This window comes from Carcharodon carcharias, chromosome 7 (genome assembly GCF_017639515.1).
Source record: "Carcharodon carcharias isolate sCarCar2 chromosome 7, sCarCar2.pri, whole genome shotgun sequence".
NCBI lineage: Eukaryota > Metazoa > Chordata > Chondrichthyes > Lamniformes > Lamnidae > Carcharodon > Carcharodon carcharias.
The window spans coordinates 73,391,584-73,406,771 of NC_054473.1; the positions used below are offsets into that span (position 1 = coordinate 73,391,584).

Below are 15,188 nucleotides of genomic sequence, written 5' to 3' on the forward strand. Positions count from 1 at the left end.
GTTTTGCTTAAATATATGTTTGAGGGGCATCTCGTTTTGGTACATAGAACACACAAATTTGTTTCATATTTCTTAGTATGTAAGAAAGATTGTGTTTGGTCAGCAAGAGCTGCCATAGATGGCTAATATTTACATTGCTGTTTAGCAAGGCGCATACCATTGTTCTACCAGCTTCAGAGGTTGTTAAGCTTATAACTGCTTTATAGTGTGTCACGCTACTGTTTGATAAATCTGTTTATCAGCAGGTACTCTTTAATCTGCAATCCGCTGAAGGGTTTATTGTGTTGTTTTCTGGAAGTGAAGAAGACTTGTCATATAACAGTAAACTGAGATGTGATATTGAGGGTATCCTGTTTGATCCTTGGGCATACTATACATTTCCTGGATATTGGGCAAGTAATAGGACACCCTTAAGTTATAGCTGCTGGAAATAGGAATTTCTTCCCCACTAAGGGTCAAAAAAATTTTTTCCCCCTGCTGGCCTTCAGATTTTCTCAGGCTACTTTTTGACTTTTGGTTTTCAAGGGCTCCTTTTTAATTCTCACTAACTCCTTTATTAGGTGATGCAGTCATGTAGTAACGTTACCCTCTGTATTTTGACATATGGGGTATTTGGACTCGCACAGAAGCAGAATTAGAAAAGTTTATCAGTATCCTCAATAATCATCACTCCTCCATTAAACTTAAAGCCACAACACGAGGAAAGCAATAAATTCCTAAGCACCACGGTATTTAAATCAGCACAAGACAACAGGCATAAGTTAGCAATGAAAGTTTTTTTTCAAAGTAATTGAGACACACTTCTACACTCAAAAAGCCATCACCCTAAACACACCTTCTGTGGTCTGGTGAGGTCACAGCTCATGTGTTTTCATCACATATGCACAAAGCTGGAAAATTTTAACCAGGAAGTTACTACCCTTTTTACTGCATCTTAATCTCAGATTTAAAGTTAACAATTGATCTAGCATTGAAATTGATCTAGCATCAATTGCTGTTTGCGGAAGAAAGTTCTAAACTTCTACCACCCTTTGTGTGTAGAAGTGTTTCCCAGTTTCACTCCTGAAAGATCTGGTTCAAATTGTTAGATTATGTTCCCTAGTCCTAGGCTCCCCAAAATTAATTGATCATTTACCTCATTACATTTCCTTCATTCCAACAGTTACCACACTTCCAAAGTATTTCAGTGACTGTAAGACACCTTGGGATGTCCTAAGGTGATAAAAAACACTATAAAAATACATGTCGTTCATTATGCAGATACAAAAAGAAAATAATACGTCAATAGAATCACTTGAGAGATTTGTTTGGATGCTTTACTTAATAATAGATTTCCTTATCCAGTTTTCAAATTCAAAAGACCCCTGGCAGATGTAACCCACACAACCTTACCTGGGGTTCCCCTGAATGATGCACAGCTGCAGCCCAAGTTGACAGATTGAGGCCCACAAGCATCGCTAACTGTCCTAAATAGAGATGTAAAGAAATGTGGAATTTTCCTGTCAATTCTCAGCAGTGCTGAGATCTGCTCGCTGCTTCTGCAGATGGAGAAGATGTTCTGTGACCATTCTGCCGACCCATCAGGCAGCCTCCTCTCTCCTCCTCCCCTAACGGCAGTAGCCTCTCTGCCGCCCACTTCAACCGACAACAAAGTCTTCCCCCAACACCAGCAGGCAGTCTCTTTCCGCTGCTCCCCAACCCTTGACAGACAGCCTTGCTCCACCCTGTTCTTTACTGCAACCCTGCAGCCTCTCTTTCCCCTTTCCTCTAACCCCCCGACCCGACCCGACGACACTCATACTCTGGCTGATGTACTGCTATTCACCTTCCCACTTCCCATTGTTTGCTGCTGATAGGTTGACTAGTCTAGGGCATGAAACAGCCTGTGATTGGAGGAGCAGCTCCACACAGATTCTTTCACTTCTACCTATGGGCGTGACTTTTCTCTCATCAGTCAGCCCTGTGACTAAATTTTCCAGGGTGCCTTGGAGGCTTTCGGGAGTGAATTCGCCCACCCCCGCTGTACAGTTTGGACACTGCTCCACAAATATAACATTAACAACAGCAGCTAATGCTTTAAAACAAGTTACTGAAGGAGCTTATGGGTGTGAAAGGTTCTCATAAGACCATAAGACATAGGAGCAGAAATTAGGCCATTCGGCCTATCGAGTCTGCTCTGCCATTCAATCATGGAAGATAGGTTTCTCAACCCCATTCTCCTGCCTTCTCACTGTAACCTTTGATCCCCTTACCAATCAAGAACCTATCTATCGCAGTCTTAAATACACTCAATGACCTGGCCTCCACAGCCTTCTGTGGCAATGAATTCCATAGACTCATTACTCTCTAGCTAAAGAAGTTTCTCCTCATCTCTGTTCTAAAAGGTCTTCCCTTTACACTGAGGCTGTGCCCTCGGGTCCTAGTCTCTCCTACTAATGGAAACATCTTCCCTATGTCCACTCTATCCAGGCCTTTCAGTATTCTGTAAGTTTCAATCAGATCCCCCCTCATCCTTCTAAACTCCACTGAGTATAGACCCAGAATCTTCAAACGTTCCTCATGTGTTAAGCCTTTCATTCCTGGGATCATTCTCGTGAACCTCCTCTGGACCCTCTCCAGGGCCTAAGATATGGGGACCAAAATTGCTCACAATATTCTAAATGTGGTCTGACCAGAACCTTATAAAGCCTCAGCAGCACATCCCTGCTTTTATATTCTAGTCCTCTCGAAATAAATACCAACATTGCATTTGCCTTCCTAACTACCGACTCAACCTGCAAGTTAACCTTAAGAGAATCCTGGACTAGGACTCCCAAGTCCCTTTGCACTCCAGATTTCTGAATTCTCTCCCCATTTAGAAAATAGTCTATGTCTTTATTCTTCCTACCAAAGTGCATGACCTCACGGTTCCCAACGTTGTATTCCATCTGCCACTTCTTTGCCTATTCTCCTAACCTGTCTAAAGCCTTCTGCAGCCTCCCCACCTCCTCAATACTACCTGCCCCGCCACCTGTCTTTCTATCATCTGCAAACTTAGCCAGAATGCCCCTCAGTTCCTTCATCTAGATCATTAATGTATGAAGTGAAAAGTTGTGGTCCCAACACTGACCCTTGCGGAAATCCACTAGTCACCGGCTGCCATCCTAAGAAGGACCCCCTTATCCCCATTCTCTGCCTCCTGCCAGACAGCCAATCTTCTATCCTATACAAGAAAGATAAGTTGGTGAACCTGTGTTTTATGAGAAGTAGTTGCATTGATAGTTTTGTTCTTCACTATTATTTTGAGGAGCAAGGTACTGTATTGACTCTTTAATTAGTTTTCTTTCACTCTCCTATGCACTGCAACAACTTTGACTGAGCAGCTGTTCCATTCTTTCTGTAAGCCACTTGCTACAATGGCATCATAGAGACTTTTTGATGAATTTCCTATTGGGAAGTTTCTGTTTAGTATCTCCTGATAACACAGTTTGAATTAGGTATTTAGTAAATATGTGTGAGTGGTCACGTAGAAACTTGCATCCCCTTATTTGGGCTGTTGACCTACTAACATCTTTAAAAGGTTCTAAATTTGTATCTGTGAAAAGGAGGGCTTGAGGGTTACAGAGATATTAATAGTTTGTTCTTTTCTCACAAGTTGTAGGGAAGGAATTTATGGTTGCTTAACATAGGGGATAAATGGGATGGATGTCCAGAGCAGAATAATCATACATGGACATTAGATAAAGTTGGCTTGATGGGTAGATAAAATTGGCTTGATGGGTGATTGGCTATTTTGTGCTCATGCTATTTGCTGCATGATGAAATATGCAGTTACTGCAGCATACTGTATCTTGATGTAACCAGTCCATGGTTCATTAACATTATGCCATGTAATGTAATTTTTATAAAATCATTCATGGGATGTGGGCTTCGGTGGCTGGGCTGGTATTTATTTCCCATCCCTAGTTGCCCATGAGAAGGTGATGGTGAGCTGCTTTCTTGAACCACAGTCCATGTGGTGTGTAGATGCACCCACAGTGCTGTTAGGAAGGGAGTCCCAGGGTTTTGACCCAGCGACAGTGAAGGAATGGCGATATATTTCCAAGTCAGGATGGTGAGTGACTTGGAGGGGAGCTTCCAGGTGGTAGTGTTCCCATCAATCTGCTGCCCTTGTCCTTCTAGATGGTAGTGGTCATAGGTTTGGAAGGTGCTGTCGAAAGAGCCTTGGCGAATTCCTGCAGTGCATATCGTAGATGGTACACACAGCTGCTACTGTGCATCGGTGGTGGAGGGAGTGAATTTTTTGGATGTGGACAAAGCGAGCTGATTTGTCCTGGATGGTGTCATGAGTCTGTATCTCAGATGCCACGTTTTGGGCAGAACCGTCCCAGATTTGCACTAAGCGCAAGGTAGCGGGTGGGAAAAACGGCGCTTTACCCGCTGTCCACAATAGCGGCTTTTCACACTGTATCATCCCAAACTTGCCATGTTAATTATGCATTCCTCGGATACTCACCGTTTCGAAGACGGGCAGGCTCCGCTTCGCCTGCCACGTTGTCACCTCACTGCTTCACCACACCAGGCACCACATTTAAAGTACAGCTGCGCCCAGTGTTTTCAGCCCAGGATTGCAGCAAAGAAGACATGGCCCTGAAAGGCAAGAAGACTGCAGCCCTCGAGCACCTTTTGGGCACTGTGGTGGCCCATTGTGATGTCCTTTATCCCCGGTCTGGCCACAGGAGGGACAGCAGCATTACCACTCTGGTTTAGTAAGCAATGGCAGTGGTGATCAGTGCCAATGCTGCTCTGAAGAGGCTGACCATCCAATGCAGATAGAGGATGAATGACCTCATCGGTGCCGCCAGGATATGGCACCCATTTCATCTTTCTAAACTCACACACTGAAGCCCATCACACATTCACTGGCACCTCACTCACTGCCAGCTCAAGGGCCATTACAACCCATTCACACACACATACCCTCACATGCCCATCTAGCCTCATCTCCTCTGGAGACTGCATCCTCAGCCCTCACCATCTTGAGGCCACTTGCGCGGATCAACACGTGCCCCCACACACACCTTGGGATACCCTCCTTCCACAGTACAGCCCTCATCATGCAGTCTCTTCCCTTGCCTGAGGCCACTTCTCCCCCTTCCCCAAGCAAACCCTAGCTCTGCAGCCATCGAAAAGCCACCCACATATGGCTGATCTGGTAGGTAGTAAGCTTGTGAGCCCCCCTAAAAGGGATGTGCTGTCTGTGAAGCCCGGTGCCAATCATTGAGTGCTGCCCGAAGCAAGGCAGGCAAACAAACCTTGAAGCCCTGAGCAAAGTGCAGCCCATCAAGTGCACACCTTTTGTATGCTGTTGTCAAACACGCCAGCGTGTTTTCCCTCCGATGGCAGTGGAATGGGTCTGGCGGGCAGGCCTTATAATGATATGCTGATGTAATACAATGAGGTTCCCAATGTCCGATGGCGGGAAACACTGCCTGCCGTCGATGGGCTGAGTGGACGACGATAAACTGGTTTTGCGGCGTCGTGAAACCGATTTTTGGCTTTTTCGCCATATTGTCCGCTCACGTCACCGAATATGCCAGTGCCAGTGGGCACGGAAAATCTCGTCCTTTGTCTTCATTTTTACCGTTGTTACAAGTATGAAGTTTGTAAGATTATGATGTTTTGGGCCTCTCTTTAATTTAGAGTAAAATGAATGAATGAAGGGTGGTCATGTGACCTGTTCTGAATTCTGCCAGGGCAATAAACTTGGGTGGTGTGGTTATTAACAGTTAAAGGGTGGTAGGAGGGTGCAGGAGCAGTGTCCAGGTTGTTTTACTGGGAAAAAGATGCAAAATATTCACACCTGTGGATAATGACCAGGGTATTTGTGATGACAATGGGTAGAATGTTAACCTCTTAAGGAGATGTTGAGAATGTTAGGCTTTATAAACAGTTATACTTTAAGCTGTCTATTTAATTCCAATATAGAATGGAACTGGGGATTTAGAAGATAGTTAATCAGCATCTCTACCTCGATGCAAGACCTGTGTAATTCACATTGCCCATGGAGATGGATTGGAGGGTCTTAGCAAATCTTTGCAGTGTAGTATTGGCTTACAGGGTTTTGTTAAAATGTTCCTGAATCTCAGACAGGTCAGTCTGCAAGAATCTGAGAGACAGAGAGAGAGAGTGAGTTCAGAGAAATGGAGGCAGCCAGTCTCTAATGCTCACCACCAGAATGGGGTGGGCGCGCACACTTGGATTGAAGAGACCAAGTTTGTGGGAATTTAAATGAAGATTTGCAAAATTTGTCTAGCTTTCGCTAAGAACATAGGACTTAGGAGCAAGGGTAGGCCATTCAGCCCTTCGAGTCTGCTCTGCCATTCAGTAAGATCATGGTTGATCTATTTGTGGTCTCAACTCCACTTTCCCATCTGCCCTCCTATAATCTTTGACTTCCTAATCTATGTAACTCTGCCTTGAATAAATTCAATCACCCTGCCTCCATTGCTTTCTGGGGAAGAGAATTCCACATACTAAAGACCCTCTGAGAGAAAAAGAATTCTCATCTCCATTGTAAAAGATAGACCTCTTGTTCTTAAACTGTGTCTGTGAGTTCTAGTCTCTCCCACAAGTGGAAACACGCTTCCAGTGTCTATCCGACCCAGTCCCCTAGAGGGAAGAATCGCCTGGGTAACCCTCACCATGAAAGTCATTTTGGGGATTAGAAGTTATCTGGCTTATCTGGAAAAGGAGAAAGAAAACAAGTCGTCATAAGCTGAGAATAACTTTGGACTGCTTCCTGGAGAATGAAAGGTCCATATAAGGGACAGAGTGAAGAATAGCTGTGGAGGAAGAGTTTTTTTCTAAGACGTTGAATGGGGACGGTTCTTTTCTATAGTTTGAAATATAAGTTGTCTATAAAAATAGTGTTTAGCCAATGTTGCTTTTAATTCTCTTTTTTACAGTAAAAGTCTTAAAGCCTTAAATCTTGTCTTCTGATTTTTTTAATCAGTCACTGAAAGTTCACATTTCTGTATAAAAGTTATCGGTCCCTCTGGAGATCATAACACAGTCTAGAGGCACATGATTGTACTTGAAGCTGTACAGACCAGGGATTGGCTAAATGCGTTAAATCAATAAATGAGAGTTCCAGGAAATAGTTAAATGCAGTGGTAAAAAGTTGTAATATTTCTGCTTAATATTTCAAGCTACTGCTTCAGTTGTTGAGAGTGCTACACTTTTAGAAGTGCTGCCCTTCAGGTGAGACGTTAAATTGAGTCCCCGCCTACATTCTCAGGTGCACATAAAAGGTCCTGTGGCATTATTTCAAAGAGGAGTAGGGTTATTACCCGTGGTGTCCTAGCCTATATTTATTCCTCACTAAAACAGATTATCTTGTTATTGTCGCAGTACTGTTTGTGGGAGCTTTTTGTGTGAACATCGGCTGCCATGATTCCTACATTGCAACATTGATAATGCTTCAAAAGTACTTATTTGACTGTAAAGCACTTTGGGGTGTCATGTGTTCATGAAAGGCTGTATACAAATGCAAGTCTTTTTTGTTTTCATTGTGCCTCTGCAGGTTCTCCCAATTAGTTCTAATCCAGTACTCTTTCCCAAAGCTCCGCAAATTTCTTCTTTCAATAAAGTTATCCAATTTCTCTTTAAAAATAATTGCTATTGAATCAGCTTCCGCCACCTTTTCAGAGAGTGAATTCCAGTTCATCATTATTTGCTGAAGAAAAAAAGATTCTCATTATTTACCTCCCCACCACCCACCCAAGCCTTTTTGCCAATTATTTTAAATCTATATCCTTTGGTTACTGACCCTCTTCCCAGTGGAAACAGCTTCTCCCCACCTAATAACCCCTCATAACTTTGACCACCCCTATTCAAACACCTCTTAACTTTCTTTGCTCTAAGGAGAAAAACCCAAGTTTTTCCAGTCTCTGAAACCCCTCAGCCCTTTGTAATACAGTATATTTTTGTTTTTATACGTAACCTTATTTTTAAAAGAAAAGTATATTTGATCTTGCTGTGATCAAAGCCACCTCATTCTGGAGAGCAAATATAAGTCGTATTCTCTTGTTTGTTTTTCCATTCAAGCTCTGTGAATCAAAGGAAACTGCTGCCTAAGCTAGTGTATAATCTGATTTCTGAACGGGATTTGAGGAAGAAGTTGAAGGAGTGTGGACTGTCAACTCAGGGCAGTAAAGCACAGATGGTTAAACGACATCAGGCATTTGTGCAAATGTACAACTCACAGTGCGACTCCTTAAACCCCAGATCAGGTGAGTAACACCTTTTACGATGCTAGAAATAAAACATGTGGTACATGCAATTTCTTTCTTTCTGTGTTTGCCCTTAATGTTTGTTTATATTTAAAGTGAGATAAACATAATCAATCGTCTCTCCTACCAAAAACTTGCTGATCTAATGCAAAAGAATATTAGAACTTAAAAATAACAAAGTTCACAGTGTAACTTTTGAAAACGTGTGTGAACTACAAAAAGAACCTCTGAACTGTGAAAATAACTGTGGAAAGGTCAGTTGTCACTTTTTCAGAAATCAATGTCATTCTCAGTGTATCCCTCAATCCAAATTGGCTCCAATCATCTCTTGAATCGATCTATACCTGCCAGTTTGCAGGTAATACATTTCACAATCTGCTTTCTTTTTGGTAAAACAGTTCTGTTTAACTAACCTTTGATTCCTAAATTGTGACTTATGACCGCATGATACCTCAACTCTGTGATTAACCATCCATTTGAAAGTGTCAACTCCACAGCCCTTCCAATCAGATACTTGGAGCAGCAGGTAAATACACACAATAACTAGGATTTTCTTCCAATAAGTACTCTCCCCCTGGCTTTCCTGCCCATTAAACTGAATGGGGCGGGGGAGAGTACTTATAAGCTGATGAACATGTAAGTGGAAAATCAAAACCAATGCATTAGAAATTAATGGTCATTGATATGTTGCATAGAAATATTTGAGTAATTTTAGTGTGTGTGGCAAGGTGAACCAAGCTGTACACAGTACACATCTGGTTTCTTGTGGAACTTGATGCACTGTTTGATATGTGACTATCATCCCTCAAGGAAAAAAATCTCTGCGCACACTGGGAATCCTGCTGTCTCTGAACTCTAGCATCACAAAAATAGTGAGACAGGTTAGGCACCAGCTGCTTTTAGAGTCATTGAATGATAGAAATTTACAACACAGGAGGCTGGTTTGTCCATTGTATTTGTGCCAGCTGAAAAAGAGCTATCCTGCCTATGCCCATCTCCTGGCACTTGGTTTATGGCCTTGTAGGTTACAGGTTCAAGGGCATATCCAAATATTTTTAAAAAGTAATGAGGATTTCAGGCAATGAGTTCCAGATCCCCATAACCCCCTAGGTGAAAATATTTCTCCTCAGCTCCCTGCTAACCCTTCTGCCAATTACTTTAAATCCACGAATCTTGGTTATTGATCTCTCTGCTATGGGGAATAAGTCCTTCCTATCCACTTTACCGAAGCCCCTGGTAATTTTATACACCTCATCTCGATCTTCTGTTCTTGTTCTTATTTTGAGTTAGGTGTTGAGTTATTACCTTCGTTTTATGTCTGCATATTTCCCTGAAGAAAAAATAAGAAAAGACATTTTTGGATTATTGAGATATCTGCATCCAACCAATTTAAGTTATAAATGAGAAATAGTTTTATTTGTGGAATTTTGTCTTTTGCAGTTGGTTTGCTTCATTCATACATTTTACCTCTGTGTTTACCCACAAGTGGCTGGAAGTTGAACATAATTGCATTAGAAACATTTAAAGTATTTTAATAGCAACCTTGTTGGCATTCAAGTGGGAAAGCAAGTTTTAATATTTTATGGGCCTTATGTTGTGTGATATTTCAGACAACTCCTGAACTTCAGGTCTTGCTTTTGCTCATGGACATGTAGGTAAATTGGGCCTCTTGAGGAATTAGCCATTTAAACAACAATGCATTAAAGTTGATTGAAGCCTCTGCAGTTGATGCCTCAGGGTGCACAATCGCTTCACATCAATATTATTTCCAACATCTGTCAACCACATAGATGCCCAATTTGTATAATTAAATTGTTTTAACTTTTGCAAAGTACAGTGGATTAAGTGTTTCTTGTCTTGAGTTGCAATGATAGTTTCTCTTGTCATTTGTTTCACCCACTGAAAACTGAACTGTGCATATTGACGGCCAAGACCCCAGTCATTTACTTAACAAAAGTCATTGGGGAGGTCTTCATATTATCTGCATTGAGACCTGCCTATCATTTGTTTGGCAGTATTGTTGCGAGCCCAGCCTGCCACGTGGGTAGTTGAGAATGGTGATCCAGAATTCATCCAGACATGTTGCTGATTTAGTTGCACTTACATAGCACCTTCTACTTTGCAAATGTCCTAAAGTAGGTTATAGAAGTGTAATCTGGTGAAAATTGACACCAAGCTAAATATAGAGATATTAAAGTGGAGGGGAAGAGGTGGGCTGGCGGAGGTAATGAAAATCTTTTGTGAAATAGATTTTAAGGAGGGCCTTTAAAGGGAGACAGTGGGGACAGTGGAGAGAGATCTAGGAAGGGAATTCAGGAGCATATGGCTAGGAAATCAGTTGTGAAAAGGATAATTCAGAATTTGTGATCAAAGAATTGTTTTTGAGGAGGCATTTGAAGATAGAGATATAACAAGATAAGAGGGGGTTATGGAGAGAACTTGATGCTGGACTGTGACAGCTGAAGGCTGTGCCATCAGTAATCAAGCAAGGAAGATGGAAGCGCAGTAGGTCTGTTTCCGAGGGGTGTCATGTGTGAGCTGAAATGTAAGGCTTTCAGCAGCAGGAATGTGGAAAGACAATGTAAGCAAGGATGAGGATCTTTTCAATCAATGCATTCAGGATTAGGCAGCCGGTGAAAGTGGGGATGATAATTGAGTTGTACTTAATGTTGCATGGGACGCGGGTGCTGAATTAGTAAGATATTTATGTGCTCAGAATTTTTAACCAGAAAGAGGAAGATGTTGTAAGATTGAATGATAATTAATTGTAGTGAACCTATTTCCATGCATTGAGCTACAAGGTGAGCAACTGATCATAGTGCACTGGCTCAATTTTTGCAGTATCTTGAATAATAATTATGATACACTGGCACTGAAATTCATATACCCCGTTCCTCATTTGTGTGATAGGGAGGATGTCTTTTTGGCTTGATGGCAGCCTCCTATTTGTGGCGAATACCACTCGTGCTGCTCCTGCATTGTAGCAGCTTGAAACAGCTAGCTTTACCTGTTGCTGATATTTTTGAGATACCTTGCCTTTCCAGAGTAACCTGAGGTAGACGGGGCACTTTTCAGGGCCGAAAGCCCATTCATGAGTTTGTGTGTTACACAGCGCAAAATGGTGTCTTCAGGGTAGCCGTTATCCTGCAGGATGCCTTTGATGTGCCATATTTCAGCATCAAGTTTATATGGTGAGCAAATGGCTCAGGCCCTATTTAGAAGGTTGTCAACAAGCACCAGTGTGATGCTAGGTATGTAGGCTGTACATCTCAAATACTGGCAAATCATATCAAACAGCATGTCCCAGTCACTGTTCGCAACAGGCAGGGTACAGATCGTACCCAACCAGCCCATGATTGCAAAACTCAAAACACAGTGTCCAACATTAAGAATGATTCTGCGATTGGACAACATTTGCTAAATAATCCTCAATGTGCTAAGAATTACGCTGACAACCAATTTAAGATTGTCAGTCTGTGCTTGCAATGTGGTGCATTTGTGTGTACTGGAATTTACATATATTAATACACAGGGCTCTTTTTTTTCAGACAGAAAGAACATGTACATACACTGTGCCTGTTTCAGCTAAACAAAACAAATGACAGCCATTCGCGGACTCATTCCTCAGGGCAATGCCTTGACCAATCAGGTCAAGCTGCCTGGTTTAAATTTCAAACAATGCTTGGCAGTTAACTGTCAGTCACCATCAGTTGTGCATTCTCCATGACAGCGCCACTTGCCAACCAATCAGCATTCTCTTCACATACAGTATCAATTGTTGTTGTCCCCTTAAATTGGTATTCTTAGCGAGTGTCCTGATGAGTGCAAGACGAAAAGCTTAGACATGTCTCTTTTTTTCCTAATACTCAAGTTCTGTACTACCAAACGACTATTTATGCAGAATATTGCTGCAACGTTTAAAGTAGTATTCCTTCTCAACGTTAAGCGAACAGTTTAAAAATTCATTTAAATTCCAACTCCTGTTTTTCCTGGAACCAAAAAATAATTTTAGAAATTATCTTTTAATTTTAAAAGATATCTTTTTGACCTTCTTTGCTTGTGCTGCCATGGGACCTTGATGCGAATACTCATAGGGCCTCTTGCCTGAAACAGATGGGCCATTCGGGCACCCGGGAGTCTATCCTTATGGGGATAGCATTAGTTGGTTGGGGAAAGGGGTGGTAAGTTTTCTGGGTTGCTATTGCTCCATTTATGCCTCGTGGGGCCACTCTGAATCTCCGTAGTCTTCTTGATGAAGTGCCATTTCAATCCGCTCCCCTGCAAATTCACATGGCAGCACCCAATTCATGAGCTAGCATGTGGGCCAAGATTCCCCACTACAATTCCTGAGTCAAGCTTCCATTTAATGGCACGTTGGATAAGATGATTTGACTTCTCAGTTGGATGTTAAAAATTTCATACCACTATTTTGAAGAAGAACCAGGTAATTTTCCTCAGTTTCCTGGCCAATATCTATCCCATGAAAGGTGCTGCATATATATGTGTGACTTTATTTTTTAAGTAACTAAAGATGCACTCTGGATCATGGGGGACCGAGAGGTCTGCTTATGGTGTGACCAGTGACCCTGAACCCCAAAGAATACTAATGTACAAATCTGAAATTGTAACAGTCATCATCAAGCATGTGGTTTTCACAAAAAAACAGGCATGTGGAATGTAATCCCATAATCTCGTGTAATAAAAATGGAACTTGTTTCAGTCACCAGAAACTAGTAATTCTAATTATAAACAGATTAAGTTGCAACTACGTTACCTAAATACTAGCAAAAACCCAGAATACTCATAATAAAAATGGAATTTAGTTTAAGAGTCTCTTGTAACCCAGTGGTCTTGATCATCACTTTTGCGGGTATGTGAGATAAAGCAAATGAGCATATCTGGTACGTCTGCCTTCACACTATATAAGTTTTTCAGTTTTTAACATGGGTACAAACAATAGCTTTACTGCTCACTAACCTGGAGATTCTGTGTGCTGCAAATGGAGAGGGGTGGGTCACTGCAGTTAATTACATGCCAACTTTGCAATTCCCTCTTCTTCCACACTTGTATTAACTAGTTACCTGAGCATATCAAGAAGCAATTAAAAATGCACAATGCCATTGCTTGTAGAATTTTTTATTGTATGGGAAAAATGTCATTGCACTTGGACCTGCTTGTCAGTGATATTTTGCCCTTTCCCTTGAACCACATAATTGATTCTAGTGTATATTCAGATAAGTTGAAGTTCTGCTACTGTTCCTTACTGCAGTTTACAAGGCCAAGCTGATAATCATACTTTAAGCTAGAAATAATCTCTCTGTCTCGGCAGAAGTCCCAACTTCCAACCAGTGCTTATTTTTGTTGCCCTGCCACCTTTCTCCCACCTACTCTAGAAGGCATTGACTTGTGCCAAGGTATGTTTCCATAGACACCGGACACCCTTCAGCACTTGGTCCGTGTATGATCCTGGACAATAACTGTAGACAGACTAATCAACTGTGGAGCATGACAGAGAAACATGGATTATGGAATCTTAAACACAAAAGGAGGCCATTCAGCCCATCATAGCTGTGCTGGCTCTTTGAAATGCAGTTTAGACCCACACCCCAGTTTTTTCCCATAATGCTACAAATTAGTCCTCTTCATGTACAAGCCTGGTTGCCAGTGTGCATCACTTTACAGTTATCCATGTTAAATTGTATTTATCATTTGTTCACCCATTTCACCAGGCTGTCTGTGTCCTCCAGAAATCTGCTACCATCCTACATACAAACTTTGGTAAGGTAGTAGATTGTATCATCTGCAAAACTTGGACATTGTGCTCTCTGTACCCAAAGCTAGGTCATTTTTAAAAGGAAAAGAATTGCCCTAATGGATTCAACTACATACTTCTGTCCGGTCAGAAAAACATCTGTATATCAATACTCCCTCCTTCCTATCCTTTATCCAATTATGTACTCAAGTTACTACCATCCCTTTAATACCATGCGCGTCTATTTTCCAAGTAAGTCTGTTATATGTAGCACTTTGTCAAATAACTTTTGAAAGTCCATATTTACAACATCTAATGCACTAATTTCAACCCTTAACTTTATAACACAGAAACAATATTTCAAAATTGAAGAAAAAGGAAAAAACAATGCATATTTTGTATATCCCATCATAATACAAGACACCTATCTTCTAGGGTCTCCAATAATTTCTTTGTGTAAGCGTGCCTTTTTTGGGAGTCCACTCTAACATTTTGATCTCCATATCTCTTTGAAATCTTGAGCCATTAGTCTATATATCTCATCTGTAAGGACTTTATTTGACGTATCCATTTGTGTGATAAGACTGGCTGTCCCCTCTCTAGCATTTCAGAGTGGACCCAATTCCTTCCAACTATTCAACTTTTACTTTTGTTTTCCCTATTATTAATTTATTCATTTTTGTTGGCAGCCACAAAAACTTCTTAAGGGCTTCTGGCTCTAGTAGTGTTCCTAATTTTTTCTGTAGTCAACATAGCCTAGCCAAGCTATGGCTTCAGCTTGCCCTCCTATGTCTTTCTGCAACAGGATATCTCCCTTCCACGATCAGCGATACTGTCACCAGTACATGATTGTTTCCTAGTGCAAAAGTCATTCCCAGATCCACTGAGAACTCATGCTGCATTTCCTTGCTTTCCGCTGTTTCACTTCACTTTTCCAGCCCGTAGATCTTATTTCTTGTCCATCATCTTGGATATTTAGCTAATGTGACAGCTTTACCTGCTCTCCATATTGTAATCACATCCCTCCGTTCACTGGACCTTCTGATATGTACGTCATCCTAGTACCGACTTTATCTACAATAAACCTTTCACCCTTACCATTTATTACTGTAGAAAGATTGAATTGAATTTTTGTCCTTGTCCCACATCTTTAAATTCATGGC

General features: G+C 41.5%; 1 protein-coding gene across 2 annotated transcripts in view; it reads left to right on the plus strand.

Annotated features, from left to right (window-relative positions):
* rad18 (RAD18 E3 ubiquitin protein ligase) overlaps positions 1 to 15,188 on the plus strand; it is a 277,150-nt gene that overhangs the window by 94,890 nt on the left and 167,072 nt on the right. For both annotated transcript variants that reach the window (XM_041192132.1, XM_041192133.1), the window contains exon 7: positions 8,089 to 8,273. In XM_041192132.1, the coding sequence (XP_041048066.1) occupies positions 8,089 to 8,273 (185 nt within the window). The remainder of the gene's footprint in view (positions 1 to 8,088; positions 8,274 to 15,188) is intronic.